Here is a 13,617-nt window from a genome sequence, read left to right as displayed (position 1 = left end):
CGCATAGTACTGCTGTTTGGGAGTGAAGGGCACTGGCAGGGCTAGAGTCAGTGTGCCCGGAGTGAGGGGCAGCAGCAGGGCTAGGGGTGTGTGGATTGTCTGTGAGGGGCAACAGAATGGGCCGGGGCAGGGAACTGGCATGTCACTGTCCCCCCACCAGCATATTCCCCATACCCCCTCGCCCCCCACACACAGGTATCCTCTCTCTTGAACCTGAAAATATGGTAACCATAAATAGTATTTCCTGACTGCCAGCATTTCTTTCAAGAGCAGCCACAGCCTACAACTACTCATACATGTCCCCAGACATTGTGGCCACCTACACCAGAGAGCAAACATGCTGCATTGCAAAATGCATTTCCAAAAAAGGAATATGGGGGAGTTCAGAAAGAAAATATACCAGTTCAGGAGGAGGGGAAAACAGAGTCTCTAGTGCATGGGCTCGTGACAGTCCTTTGTCCCAGTAATTTGTAGCATAGGCCTGATGCAGAATGATAACAGGCTCTGTTTATCAGGCATAGTGTGTCAGTCTTTGTGAAGCTGTAGATCCACCTTGCGCATGCTAGGCCCACTGATGTCCCAGAACTCAGCCAGGCAGCAGAAGGCTTTTCTCTCCCTCCCACACCCACTCCACCAGCAAAGCTCTGCATGTGGCCGTATTACTGAGTCTCTCCTCCCTGTGCCACCCTCTACCCGAAAGAAGAGGGTTAAGATCTAGCCCTTAGCTGGTTGTCACCTCTTACTCACCAGTAACAAAAGCTACCCTCTTTCCTCACTCTGTGCTCTGCCCCTACATGTTGCACCTAGGGAGAAGGAATCACCAGCACGCTTACAGGCTGGGGAATGACCTTCTCAGCAGCACAGCAACGGAAAGGGATCTTGGAGTCACTGTTGACTCCAAGACGACCTTGAGTCATCAGTGTGACAAAGTAATCACTAAAGCTCACCACACTTCATCATGCATTAGCACGTGCATGACAAACAGGTCTAGGGAGGTGATAGCTGCATAAAGGTGCCCCCTCTATGCGGCACTGGTCAGGCCGCAGTTGGAGTACTGCATCCAGTTTTGGGCGCCACACTTGAAGATGGATGTGGACAACCTTGAGATGGTTCAGAGGAGGCCACTCGTACAGTTAGGGACCTGTGGGCAAAGCCCTAAGAGGAGAGATTGAGGACCCTGGATCTCTTCAGCCTCCACACAAGAAGGTTGAGAGGGGATCTTGTGACTGCCTACACATTCATCAAGGGGGGAGCAGCAATGAATAGAGGATGCTCTGTTTACCAGGGCACCCCTTGGAGTCGCTAGGAACGACAGCCACAAACTAATGGAGAGCATATTTAGGTTAGACATCAGAAATAACTTTTTTATGGTAAGGGTTGCCAAAATCTGAAATGGGCTTCCAAGGGAGGTGGTCCTCTTCCCTTCCTTGGGGGTCCTTAAAAGGAAGCTAGACATGCACGTGGCTGGGGTCATAGATTCATAGATTGTAGAGTTGGAAGGGACCACAATGGATCATCGTGTCCAACCCACTGCCCCAGGCAGGAAAGAGGACCGAGGTCAGGTGACCCCATCCAAGTAACTATCAAGCCTCCCCTTGAAGACCTCCAAGTTAGGTGATAGTACCACCCCTCTTGAAAGCCCATTCCAGATTCTGGCCACCCTTACTATAAAAAATTTCTTCCTAATGTCTAACCTAAATCTGTTCTCCAATAGTTTGCACCCATTATTCCTAGTTACTCCCTGGGGTGCTCTGGTAAATAGCACCACCAATTCTCTGTTGTCCTCCCTTGATAAACTTATAGGCACCTACAAGGTCTCTCCTCAGCCATCTCTTGTGAAGGCTGAAGAGATCCAGATCTCTCAATCTCCCCTCGTAGGGTCTTTCATGGAGGCCACTAATCATGCGAGTGGCCTTCCTTTGGACCCTCTCCAGACTCTCCATGTCCCTCTTGAAGTGCGGCGCCCAAAACTGGACACAGCACTCCGACTGCAGCCTGACCAATGCCACATAGAGGGGGAACATCACCTCCCCCGATCTGTTGGTCATGCATCTGCTAATACACAAGAAGGTGCGATTGACCTTGTTGATGGCCTCGTTACGCTGCCAGCTCATGTTCATCTTGGAGTCAATTATGACTCCAAGATCTCTCTCAGCCTCTGAGCTGCTGAGGAGTTCATCCCCCAACCTGTAGGTGTGCTGGGGATTCCTCCTCCCTAGGGGGAGTACCTTGCATTTATCTCTGCTGAACTGCATCCTATTTCATTCCGCCCGTTGATCCAACCTGTCCAGGTCAGCCTGTATCTGCTCCCTGCCCTCCGGTATGTTAACTTTGCCCCATAACTTGGTATCATCTGCAAACTTGGAGAGGGTACTCTCCACGCCCTTGTCCAAATCGCTGATGAAGATATTAAATAACACCGATCCAAGGACCAAACCCTGCAGGACCCCACTGCCCACCTCCTTCCAGGCCAAGAACAACCCATCCACCACCACTCTCTGGGTGAAGTCCCTAAGCCAATTGGCCACCCACCTGACTGTGTAGGCGTCCACTCCACAGCCTGCTAGCTTCCCTATGAGAATAGGATGCGAAATGTGTCAGGTCATCTGACCCCAGCACTCTTTCCTGCCCAGGGCAGGGGGTCGGAGTCGATGATCTACTGAGGTCCCTTCCCACCCTACCAACTATGAATCTTTGAATACCCTCTATGATTCTTTGCTATAAATTGGTGTTAGAGAGCTTCAAAGTCAAAACTGATAGCAATGACACTACTGTCAACTGTCCTTCCTCTGCACAGCCCTCTAGAGTACACATCAGTTTGTTAGTCAGGCTAGGATCTCTCTTCTACCATCAAATACAAATGGCTATCCTACTTGACCATGGGACCCCCTGCCCCCCTTGGTAGGGATGGGAGCTAGTAGCCCTAACAGGCTAGTGACAGGTGCAAGGGATATTTCCATCTCCTGGTCCAGAATCAAGCTCTGCTGACACCCACCACAGAGTTCCTCCATAGTCAGCAGCACCTGAAAAACCTTTAGACAGCTGCAGGCTAGGGGCAGCCCCTGTTAGTGCCCAAATCGGAACCTACATCTCACATCTGGGTACCTAGATCAATTGTCAGGTATCTTCATGCCCATCTCTGTTTCTTAAGAAAGAATTTGAACTCCAACTAGAGGGACCTAGGTCCCTCTACAGTAGGCACTTGCCATCTAAAATATAACCATGGTCAAGAACACCATATCATAAACTAGCCAGTTCCTGTTAATAGTAATAACAAGAACATTGACACTTCTGTAGCCTAGGCATCAGAGACACCTTGCTGTTATCAAGATAAGGTATCATGCCCATTTTTCAGTCATGCTGGGTAGGGCCATCTTTTTAAGGCCGGAGTAGGCGAGACCTGTTTCCTGCAGCCTCAGGTGATTGGTGACCCTGGTTGCCCATGTGGGCCCAGGGTACTGCTGCAGGGAAGGCTTATTTCCCTGCAGCCTCAGGGGATGGATTGCCCTGATTATTCCATTGACTGGTTGGGCCCTTGGCCTGGATCTGAGCTTAGTACAGCCTAGTACCAAATAGAAAATCTCTGTTAGAGCTGATGTAGTGGGAAAACAGAGACAACACAAACCACATCCTTTAGCTGAGAACTGAAGAATGGCAGCCTACCCTGGAGTGTGAGGCTTTACAGAATCATAGAAAATACAAGTGCACCAATACACTGATCCATATTGTATCAGCACCAATAAAAGAAAAATTGACATTATTGGCAATCAGCTTTTTTTGGCTGATGTGACTAATAACGTTGCCGATAAATGCTGCATGCGTGTGCACAGCCACAGCATGCACGCAGCCAGCCCGGCAGCTTGGAGAGCAGCATCTGACTGGTAAATCTGTTAGGGGGGAAGGGGCAGGGGGAGGGAGGTGATGTGGGTGGGGTAGATCAAGGCCCCGGTTGTGAGGGAGGGAATGGGGCTGGGACAGGCACTGCCCAGATGGGGCAGGGCGAGGTGCCGGATGGAGCTGTGAGTGGCTTGCCCAGGGGGCATAGGGAGGCTACTCCTGCCACTGCCTGCACCCCCAGGGGAGGCATGGGGGGCGTGTGCCCCCAGTTCTGTGCACAGGGCGTGGGCAGGCTCGGGGCAGCATTGGGCTTTTCCTGGTGCAGTGGAGCTGAGCCCAGGCTGCACTTGGGCCAGGTGATGGCAGCGCTGGGAGGTGGAGCTATGGGCTGTGCCCACTGTAAATGCAGCCTTAGCCCAGCTCCCCCGCACCAGGAAAAGCCCAGCACCACCCCTGGCCCCAGCCCACAGCAGCAGCCTGCCCACACCCCACATACAGATCAAGGGGGCACATGCCCCCCATGCCTCCCTAGTCCGACACTGCTCTCAAAGCTGCCAGGTTGCATATCAGCCGATATGACCCATTAATAATTGGCCATCAATATCAGCCCAAAAAATCATTATTGGTACACCCCTGAAAAAAAATTAGGTTTGGAAGAGACCTCAGGAGGTCATCTAGTTCAACCCCCTGCTTAAAGCAGGACCGTCCCCAAATAGATCATCCCAGCCAAGGCTTTGTCTAGCTGGGCCTTAACCTACAAGAACAGGACCCACAACCTCTCTGGGTAGCCTGTTACAGTGCTTCACCACCTTCGTGAGAAAGCTTTCCCTCAACTTCCCTTGCTGCAACTGGAGACCATTGCTCCTTGTTCTGTCATCTGTCACCACTGAGAACAGTCCAGCTCCGTCCTCTTTGGAACCACCCTGCAAAGAGGTGAAGGCTCAATTCCCCCTCCAGCTTCTCTTCTGCAGACTAAATAAGCCCAGTTCCCCCACAGCATCTCTTCATAAATCATGTGCCCAGACCCCAAACCATTTTTGTTGCCCTCCACTGGACTCTCTCTAACTTGTCACATCCTTTCTGTAGTGGGGGGCCCAAAACTGGGCACAGTACTCCAGATGTAGCCTCACCAGTGCTAAATAGAGGGGAATAATCACTTCCCTTGATCTGCTGGCAGTGCTCCTACCAATGCAGCCCAATATGTCATTGGTGCCTTCTTGGCAACGAGGGCACACAGTTGGCTCATTCAGCTTATTGTCCACTGTAGCAGGGCACTAAGGTGCCTGCTACTTGTGGAGCAGTAATGAAGGAGCGCAGGTGCAGATTGCTAAGGCAACTGGAGGGAGCCAGTGACCCACCTCTGTTAGTGGTCAGCTGACTGGAAGGGGCAGGGCCTGGTTCCTATATAACTCCCAGGCTGAGGCCAGGCAGGCAGTTCCCTACTGGCAGCCAAAGGGGAAGGAGCTCTGCTGGAGCAAGAAAAGAGAAGAGGCCAAAATGCACAAGCAGTTTGGTATGGGTGAGGGATGGAGCACCCTTGGGGGTGGCTTGAGTAATGTTCAGCTGAGGGGCAGAAATTTATGTTATAGCCTAGGGGCTTGTGTTTTGTGTTTGCTGTTTAAACCGGAGGTTTAGGTGAGGCTATTAGGGGTTGGAGGAGGCCTCATAGGGGACCCACAGCGGTGTGGGAACCCCAGCCCCAGAGAGGGGGCAGTGAGACCGAACAATGTCTGGTACATCAGTGAGGCTTGGGGTGCAGTAAAGGGGTGGTTGGAGCCACACATAGCCCATAAGGCTGGGGTGCACAGGAACACCCATTACTGAAACAGGGCTAATGTACAGGAGGAAAACTGTCCAGGGAGATGAAGAGGCAGCCTCCCTATCATATACATTTGACATCAAAGATGTGACAGGCGAGAATTAAGGGTGCTTTGCAGGCAAAGTGGACACAGTAAGGGATGCTAGGGGAGAGCATGGCAACCCTAGGATGCCCCTCCTGTGACAGCCACGATAACCCCCCACATCCTTTTCTGCAGAACTGCTGCCCAGCCAGTCAGTCCCCAGCCTGTACTGGTGCATGGGATTATTCCACCCTAAGTGCAGGACTTTGCACTTGTCCTTGTTGAACCTCATGAGATTTCTTTTGGTTCAATCCTCCAATTTGTCTAGGTCTCTCTGAATCCTAGCCCTACCCCCCCCAGCATATCTAATACTTCCTCCAGCTTAGTGTCATCTGCAAACTTGCTGAGGGTGCCCTCTATGCCATCTTCTAGGTCATTGATGAAGATGTAGAACAAAAATGTTTGGCCTGTAGATAAGCCCTGAGGTAAACTAGGACAGGGGTTCCCAACCTTTTTATGCTGCAGACTGGCAAACTGAAGACCAGAAGTGACCAGCATACTGTGGGCAGGCAGCCAACCCTTTTTTATACTCGGTATTTAAAAAAAAAAAAAAGAGTTGGCTGCTGGTCTGCAGTATGCCGGTCACTTCCAGTCTGCAGTTTGCCAGTCCAGGGTTTGCTGGTCCACAGTCACTTCCGGTCCGGCAGCCAACCCACCTGCGGATTGGCTGCTAACCCTTCATGGCCCAGTACCAGGCCATGGCCCAGGGGTTGGGAAGCCCTGAACTAGGAGGTTAGCAGGGCAGGGGCACAGGTTAGCAGAGTCAAGAGGGAAGATCCAAGCGATGTAGTCCAAGACATATGCCAAGGCCAGAAGCCAGAGGTCGGAGAACAGGTGCTGAGTTCCAGGGAAAATCTGAGATCAGGTCAAGGAAGCCAAGCCGAGTCAGAATGCCAGGAAATCCAGAGAAAGCAGAACCAGCACTGAGTTTCAGAAGATATCCAAGATCAGGGTCAGAAAAAGCCACAGCTGGGTCAGAAGTCAGGAGAACCAGGGAGAGCTGTGAACACAAATCTTGCCAAAACATACTGAAGCTGTGTGAAAGTTTGCCTGTAGGTGTGTTTTAAAGTGGGTAAGTGGTACCCTCAGCAGCCAATCTGGTTGCGGAGAACTGGGTCAGCCACATTAGCCAGGGATCAGGAGCAGGCGCGGTAACTCGCATGCTTGGCCCAACCAGGCCTGCTTGATCAGAGTCCCTGACATGGAGTGTCTCAGCAGTCCTTCCCAACCCAGGTGACATACCCTGGTTCACTCTCCGAATTAGAGGGTGAAGAAGTGTCTGAGTTACACGAAGCTCCAAGTGGGATTCAAATTCAGAAGTACATAATTCATTGCCCTTTATAATGTAATTCATTGATCACTAGATCAAATGCCCTTACTAATTATAAGAAATGAGCATCTTATCCATTAAATACAGTGGAGAAGGGGCTGTGCCCCCCGTGATGATTCACGCTAATCTAAATTTCAAGCTAGTGACAGAATTAACTGGTATGCTTAAAGCAACCACACCATGTACTACAATGCAGTCCAAAATACAAACCCTTTCTTTTCCAGTTCAAAACAATACCTTTCCCCACCCCTTAAGATTTTTCATAATTAACAGGCAGCCATGTGTCTCTCCATATGTGCACTGCGATTTTTTCGGATCAATAACGAGGCATGTAAAAATTGTAATACACCTCACCTTTTATTGATATAGATTAAAGAGAAGCATATTGGACAGGATGGCTGCCATCACGGCAACATCATACTCATATGGGAAACATCCACTCATTCACTCCACTTATGTTACTGAACATGTTAAACTCAAATGATCCCAACTGCTTTCTAAATAAGACCCATAACATATCAAAAAATAACATTTGTTATAGGACTTTCTAAGTGAGTTGTGTCCGCAGTAAAAAGCACGCAAAATATCTATAGAAAACCACAGATAGGTATCACCCCCTGAAAGATGGAGGTATGCTAGAAAAATCTAGATGTAATGCTGTGTATGTGGTGAAACTAAACCCTGTGCAAAAGACAGCACGTGGCCTATGCACCAGTCCAAGTTTAAGAGAGATTTAAGTGGTGCATTTGTCTTATGATATTTCTGCACAGGGGAAAATTTTACTTTCAATACTTAACCTGTAAAACAATAGCTAATCTATGATGCAGGTATCTCTCACTATCCTCTCACAGTGTTTAATGACTTTCAGTCACAGGTGGAATAAGACTAGGAGTATTTTGCTGTTTTATAATCCTACACACAAAACTTGCCTGGCTTCCACTAGGGGATCCACACCTGAGGATAGCGTGATAAAGCTCAGTGGGTATTGGTTCCTGATGCCCTGCAGAGGATAAAAAGGTGCCGGGTGTGTTGCACACTGGCAGTGAAATATAAAGGCTGAGGGAAGGTGTAAGCTTTCCATTCCTTGAGGAACTGCGGCCCAATCCCAAAGCTTTCGATCAGGCCTGGCCCTGACTGAATTCACAGGGTGATATGGAGCTCTGTGCAACTCCTACATCACTTAAATCCTGCTTTGTCCCCAGTGCTTGAGTAGGATTTCAGCGATGCACAGACCTAACGGCAGTCTTCTCCGTAAGGCTGAATCCTACCTCATGCTTAATAAGAACTGCAGGATTGAGCCCTTTAGCATCCTCCAGCATTGAGAGGACATTCAAAATCAAGGCATCATTTATACATGGTCATGTTGTTTTAAATACTAGTTGCTGGAGATGCGTAACAGGATGTTTGTGTTTGGTGGCAGGGTCTCAAGTGAGTCGGTTGCACCCCTTGGGAATTGTTGACAAGAAGCCTCCTGCAAGCTGTCAAGACTTGAGATCCAAAGCAGTTTTCTAATTACAGCCGGGCTGTGATCCCTCATCTTCCATTCTCTCCAAAACACATTTAACAGTCCAGTCACTGCCTGCCACCCCGGTGACACCAGGTCACAGGAGGCAAGTCCAACATTAGCATTTTTCCATTTGCTATATCCATGTGATACAGAGGTAAGTAATAAAGACATTGATACAATCAATGTTTAAAAGCTAATTGGTTTCACTTGTAAAAAAAGATGAATAGGAGCCCAGTGTTCCTGAGCGGCCACAAGTCCCTGCTAAGAAGATGCTATTGGATTAATTAGGAATTAAACAATAAGAACAGTTCATTAGGAATTAATAACAACATTAAACAATGTTACACTGAAAGCTATATTGTCTCGTGCAGTGCTGCCCTTTCTCTAGAGGTCTTAAACCAACCTGTTGAATTCTTCAGAAGAGACAAGGTCCTCTCTTGATTACTTCCTACAGGATAGTTTAAAGAAAAAAAAAACCCTGTAGAAAGTGTATTAAATTCTAAGATGCTTCCGTGAGGGATCTGCCTAACAAAAAAAAAAGAGGGGAACGAACTAGGACGAAGTCACTTTCTATTTTCAGTGAGTAACAGATCCCAGTGCTGCAAGCATCTGCCTACCTCCTGCTAAGCTCCTGTTTCTCTTACGGGGAATTGATGGCACTCAGCTGCATCACTTGGCAGAACACAAACAATTGGCACCTTCCCACACTAGGATCCTAGTGTGAAGCCAGGCTTAGGCAGAAGGCCCACACATGTACTAAGCAGCAGTTTAGTGCCCCTTGCATATTCCTCACAATAAGGCTGGCAAGGGATGCAAGTAATTAATATACATTACGTGGACCCTCGTCTGAAACTCACTGAAGGAGACTATTGAGAATGGTTCTAGCCAATTCATGATCTGTTTAATGGAGGATGCTTCTTTAGAAAATGTTGGCATAAACCTCCTGCAAAGCCACGAGGCAGTTGTCATCCAAATGTTGCTGATTGTGTAAGATACTAAATAAATAAATCCCCACCCCCACATCTACTGTACGGCTCTGCAGAAGCTAGTGGTGCAAAATACAATAGCTGTGCACACAAAATGGTGGCCTGTTGTTACAACTTCTATAATTATATCGTTACAGGTAACTGCTCTATCTACACAGCAAAGCAGCAAGTGGTAGACACTGTTTCACCTCTTAAAATCAAGACCTCTTGTGAATGACTGTTAACTTGAACTTTATTGCAAAGTAACCTCCAGTGGGATACTTAGGGCCATGTCCTGTCACTAATCACACCACTGAATCATCAGGGAGGTCCAATAAAAAGCCTATGACCTGATCCCTGGCTGGAGAGAAATGATGTCATTCCATTGATTTTAATGGATTGATGCCATTTGATATCTACGGAGGACATTGCCTGAGCATCCAAAGGTAAAGTTTGGCTTGAGATTTTTTTTTAAATGGAAATCTAACTTACAGGCTTTATGTAAGTAAAGACTTTGACACTGTTTCTTCTTTGACATTTCAGCATGTGTGACAACAGACGCAATTACAATCAAATGTGTCAAAGCAAAAAAGCTCTAACTCAGCAGTATCTGTTGAGATAAAGTATTGTTTTCCTTACAGTGTAATGCAACCTGTAGTCAATAAATCTGTCTGTAGTTTACTGAATAGCATTTTAAAAATGAGTAATGTCCATTGGCTACTTCCCAGCGCTTGTTTCAGTGCATTGCAGGAAAGCAATCACAAAGGCCTCTCTTCTCTGCTCTCAGGAGGAGGGTTTCTGTCTGCAAAAGAACAGTAAATTGTGGAATTTAATATGTCATTGTAAAGGAATATATAATTGATTAGCTCTAATCCCACTGCTCTGCTATAACTCGGCACTCTGCAAAATGAGAAAACTTGTTTATTATAGCTGGTTTCTGTGGTCACTTACCAGGAAAAATGCTACAAAATAAGTATGTTCAAAACTGAGAGAGAGATAGAAAACACTGCACAGAAAACATTCAGTGTTTTCAACCTGCTATTACCTTGAAGGGCTTGTGAGAATTTACTGAAATGTCTTTTTATAAATTCTGGGCAAAGGCCACACTGTTCATTCCTCCTAGTCAGTTGATGCCTTCCTGTTATTGATGTGCCCAGAGCAGTAGCATGGGCTTGTGCCAACTAGTGTGTGCAACAGCCCATTCTGCTCTTGCTTACACTTGTGCTAATTCAGAATAAGTCCACTGAAGTCAATCAGCTTCTCCATATAACCAGCTCTTCTGAATCTGGCTCATTTCAGGCATATCTAGATCACAGAGATGGTCTGTAGGCCAACTTTAGTTTGGATTCATGTATTGCCAATACCAGTATTGCCAGCCCCAAGCATTCCAAAATTGTGAAGCTGGCTTAAGAATCAGAGATCTTTAAAATATATAACGTTTTGTTATTTGCCTTCTGCCTTTTGAGCTTTCACAGTCAGTTAAAGAGATGGGATTAGACACTGCTGGGATTAAAAACGCATTGCTTTTTTAAAATTAATTGAAGCTGAAATGTCGGCAGAGGGCATGTCTGCATGGCATAATGCAGGGACACCCAATCCAGCTCTGAGTGAGATTGCTCAGGTCTGGGAAGCTGTAGAGCTGCATTGGCCTGGCACTCTGCCCAGGCTAATTAGCCCTGCTTCTCAGGACCGTCCATCAGTACAGTGGTCTGCCAGGGCTATGCAGCAATACTGTTTCCGGTATCTCTGCACTGCACCGTACTCTGTACTGTACTCTGTGGACATGCCCATAATCCCATAGTTGCAGGAATTTCAGGATCTGAGACCAACAGAGGAAGACTCATGACAAAACTGTTAGAGTTGGCAGAACTACATTTACCACAGGGAAGACAACTGAGTATAGATGCTCTGCTAACGTTTGCTCCCAGATAAAAGCTTTCAGACCAGGGGTGGGCAACTATTGGGCTAGAAGGCCACTTAGGGAGGTTTAGTGAGCTGTTGCAGGCCACATCAGCAATCCTTCCCCCTCCGCTGCCAGCTTACCCAAACTCCATAAGTGGTCTGGATGGGGCAGGCAGGCAAGGTCTCCGTGGCAAGGTGCACTTAGCCGGGAGATGGGATGGGGCCGCAGGCAGGCAGGGAGAAGCGTCCAGGAGCAGGACAGGCAGGCCAGGATCAGGGGGCCTTGAAAGTGCAAGGCCAGGGCCTGGGGCACAGCCACGATCCACTCTGACCTTATGTGGCCCATACTGTTACCACCCTACGATCCCAGTCCCAGCCCCAGCCACCTGCTTAGCTCCTGGCTGTTGCTCTCCACCTGCCTGAAGCCCCATCCCATATGACCAGCCAAGCACACCCTGTGCATGGGGGTCCTGGTCCAGTCTCCACAGAGACCCTGTCTGCCTACCCGCTCTGTCCAGTGCCCCCGGTCGTGGATGTGGGGTGGATAGGCCAGGGTACCCAGACAGCAGGGCTGTGTCTGGTGGTGGCAGCAACACTGGCAGTGGTAGCTGGAAGGAGCTGCCACCACCAGGGTGCTAGGAAGTGGAGTGCTGCGTGCCTGGGGGTGGTGGGACAGGCTTCATGCACCGCAGCCTGGGCTGCCCCCTATGCCTGAGCCAGGCAAGGCCGAGGGACTCGCCACGGGCCCAGGGAATCCACATGAGGCTCCTGGAGGGGCTAGAAATTTGGGGCAGCAGCAGCAGTCCCCATGGCTCTCTGAGGCAACGTAGCAGCTCGGAGAGCTGCAGGGGTTGACTCAATCAGTTGTCCAGCCACTGAAATCATGAGTATGGATTTTGCTGGAGACACGTTTCAGCAGTGGCGGGGTGAGCAATGGCAGCATTGGGGCTCCCTGAGCCAGTAGAGCAGCCCTGGCAGCAGCACAGGTTGGTGCTACATCCACTAGCCCCACTGCTGGAGGTGGGTCTGGATCTGGCCCACGGGGGCCAAATGAGTTGGACACCCCTGCTTTAGAACATTAGTAGTGCTCCAGAAGATTTACCTTTAAAGACGTGCTTGATAGTTTAACTGGCAATCAAATAACCCCATGAGCTAACAGGGCTCACTCATTAACTCTCCTTTGTTGGGTGCCTTCAGACATCTTGGAGATAGCTGGGTAGTAGTATTAGCACAGTCTCTGCTTACCAGACTGGTCTCCATGCTCCCTCACTCCCCTTCTCTGTCTGTCACCACCTGCTGTCTTTTGTCTTATGCTCATACCAGCAGCTCCTTGCAGCTGGGACCATTTCTTTTGTGAGGTATTTGTACCACACTGAGCTCTTAGTGCTCCTGGCCCATAAGGAGGGCTTGTATGTGCAGATGCTATACACATGAACAACAGACACTAACTCACATGTTTTGGAGGCAGATATGCAGGTGGCCCCTTCCTGTCCTATGCATCATTCTAACATAAGCCCTGTTTTGTCGGGTAAGTGACACACAAGCTTTGTGCTAGCTCCCCGCACAGGGTCAATGTTGCCCTTCCTGGGCAGGACTAGAATGTGTTCCCCACTCCCCAATTTTTCCTTTAATCTTTCCATCAAAAAAGGGCTTTGTCATATTGAATGTAATAGTTTGAATGCTTGTAATAAATACCCATTAGCCAGTTTAGAAAAAAAGACAAGGTTCATCATTTTATCTAGGGTCATTGCTTGTTTTCGCCTAAGTGGTGAATGTCTTGATTCTGAATTTTATCTTTAGAGGCCTTGCAGCGAACGTGCTGAATGTCTTGGTTTTTTAATTTTCTCTCTAGAGGCCTTTAACAAAGTTAACCTAAAAGTGACCCTTGGGCAAACGCTCCGAGAGATCAAAACCTAGGGACTTTTGGAAAGGGGTTGGCAAGAGGTCACAGTGGTGATGTGGAAAATTTTCCAAAGAAGACCCAGGAAAGGAATCTGTTGGGTAAAAAATCTGAGCCCAAATTTGGGAGTAGTGACAGGTTTGGGTAGGAGGGGCCCAAGACAGCAACTCACCCAGTAAAAACTGTAACCTACAGTCCCATTTTGGAGGTAACCTCGTTTGCAGAACACCGAAGGAAGAATCACAAGCGTAGGCCGGATCAGACTGATCACCTGA

At 48.5% G+C, this 13,617-nt stretch overlaps 1 protein-coding gene across 1 annotated transcript in view; it reads right to left on the bottom strand.

Annotated features, from left to right (window-relative positions):
- Nucleotides 1-8,438: 8,438 nt before the first annotated feature.
- The window catches only part of CUNH4orf48 (chromosome unknown C4orf48 homolog), a 27,689-nt gene continuing 22,510 nt past the window's right edge, over nt 8,439-13,617 (bottom strand). The window contains exon 3 of the mRNA XM_019526450.1: nt 8,439-10,342. Within this exon, the coding sequence (XP_019381995.1) occupies nt 10,277-10,342 (66 nt within the window). The 3' untranslated portion in view covers nt 8,439-10,276. The remainder of the gene's footprint in view (nt 10,343-13,617) is intronic.

Source organism: Gavialis gangeticus, unplaced genomic scaffold (genome assembly GCF_001723915.1).
Source record: "Gavialis gangeticus isolate Ggan-Ray unplaced genomic scaffold, GavGan_comp1, whole genome shotgun sequence".
NCBI classification, from domain to species: Eukaryota; Metazoa; Chordata; order Crocodylia; family Gavialidae; genus Gavialis; species Gavialis gangeticus.
Note: the sequence above shows the minus strand (reverse complement) of the source record. Positions and strands in the feature narration are given on the sequence as shown.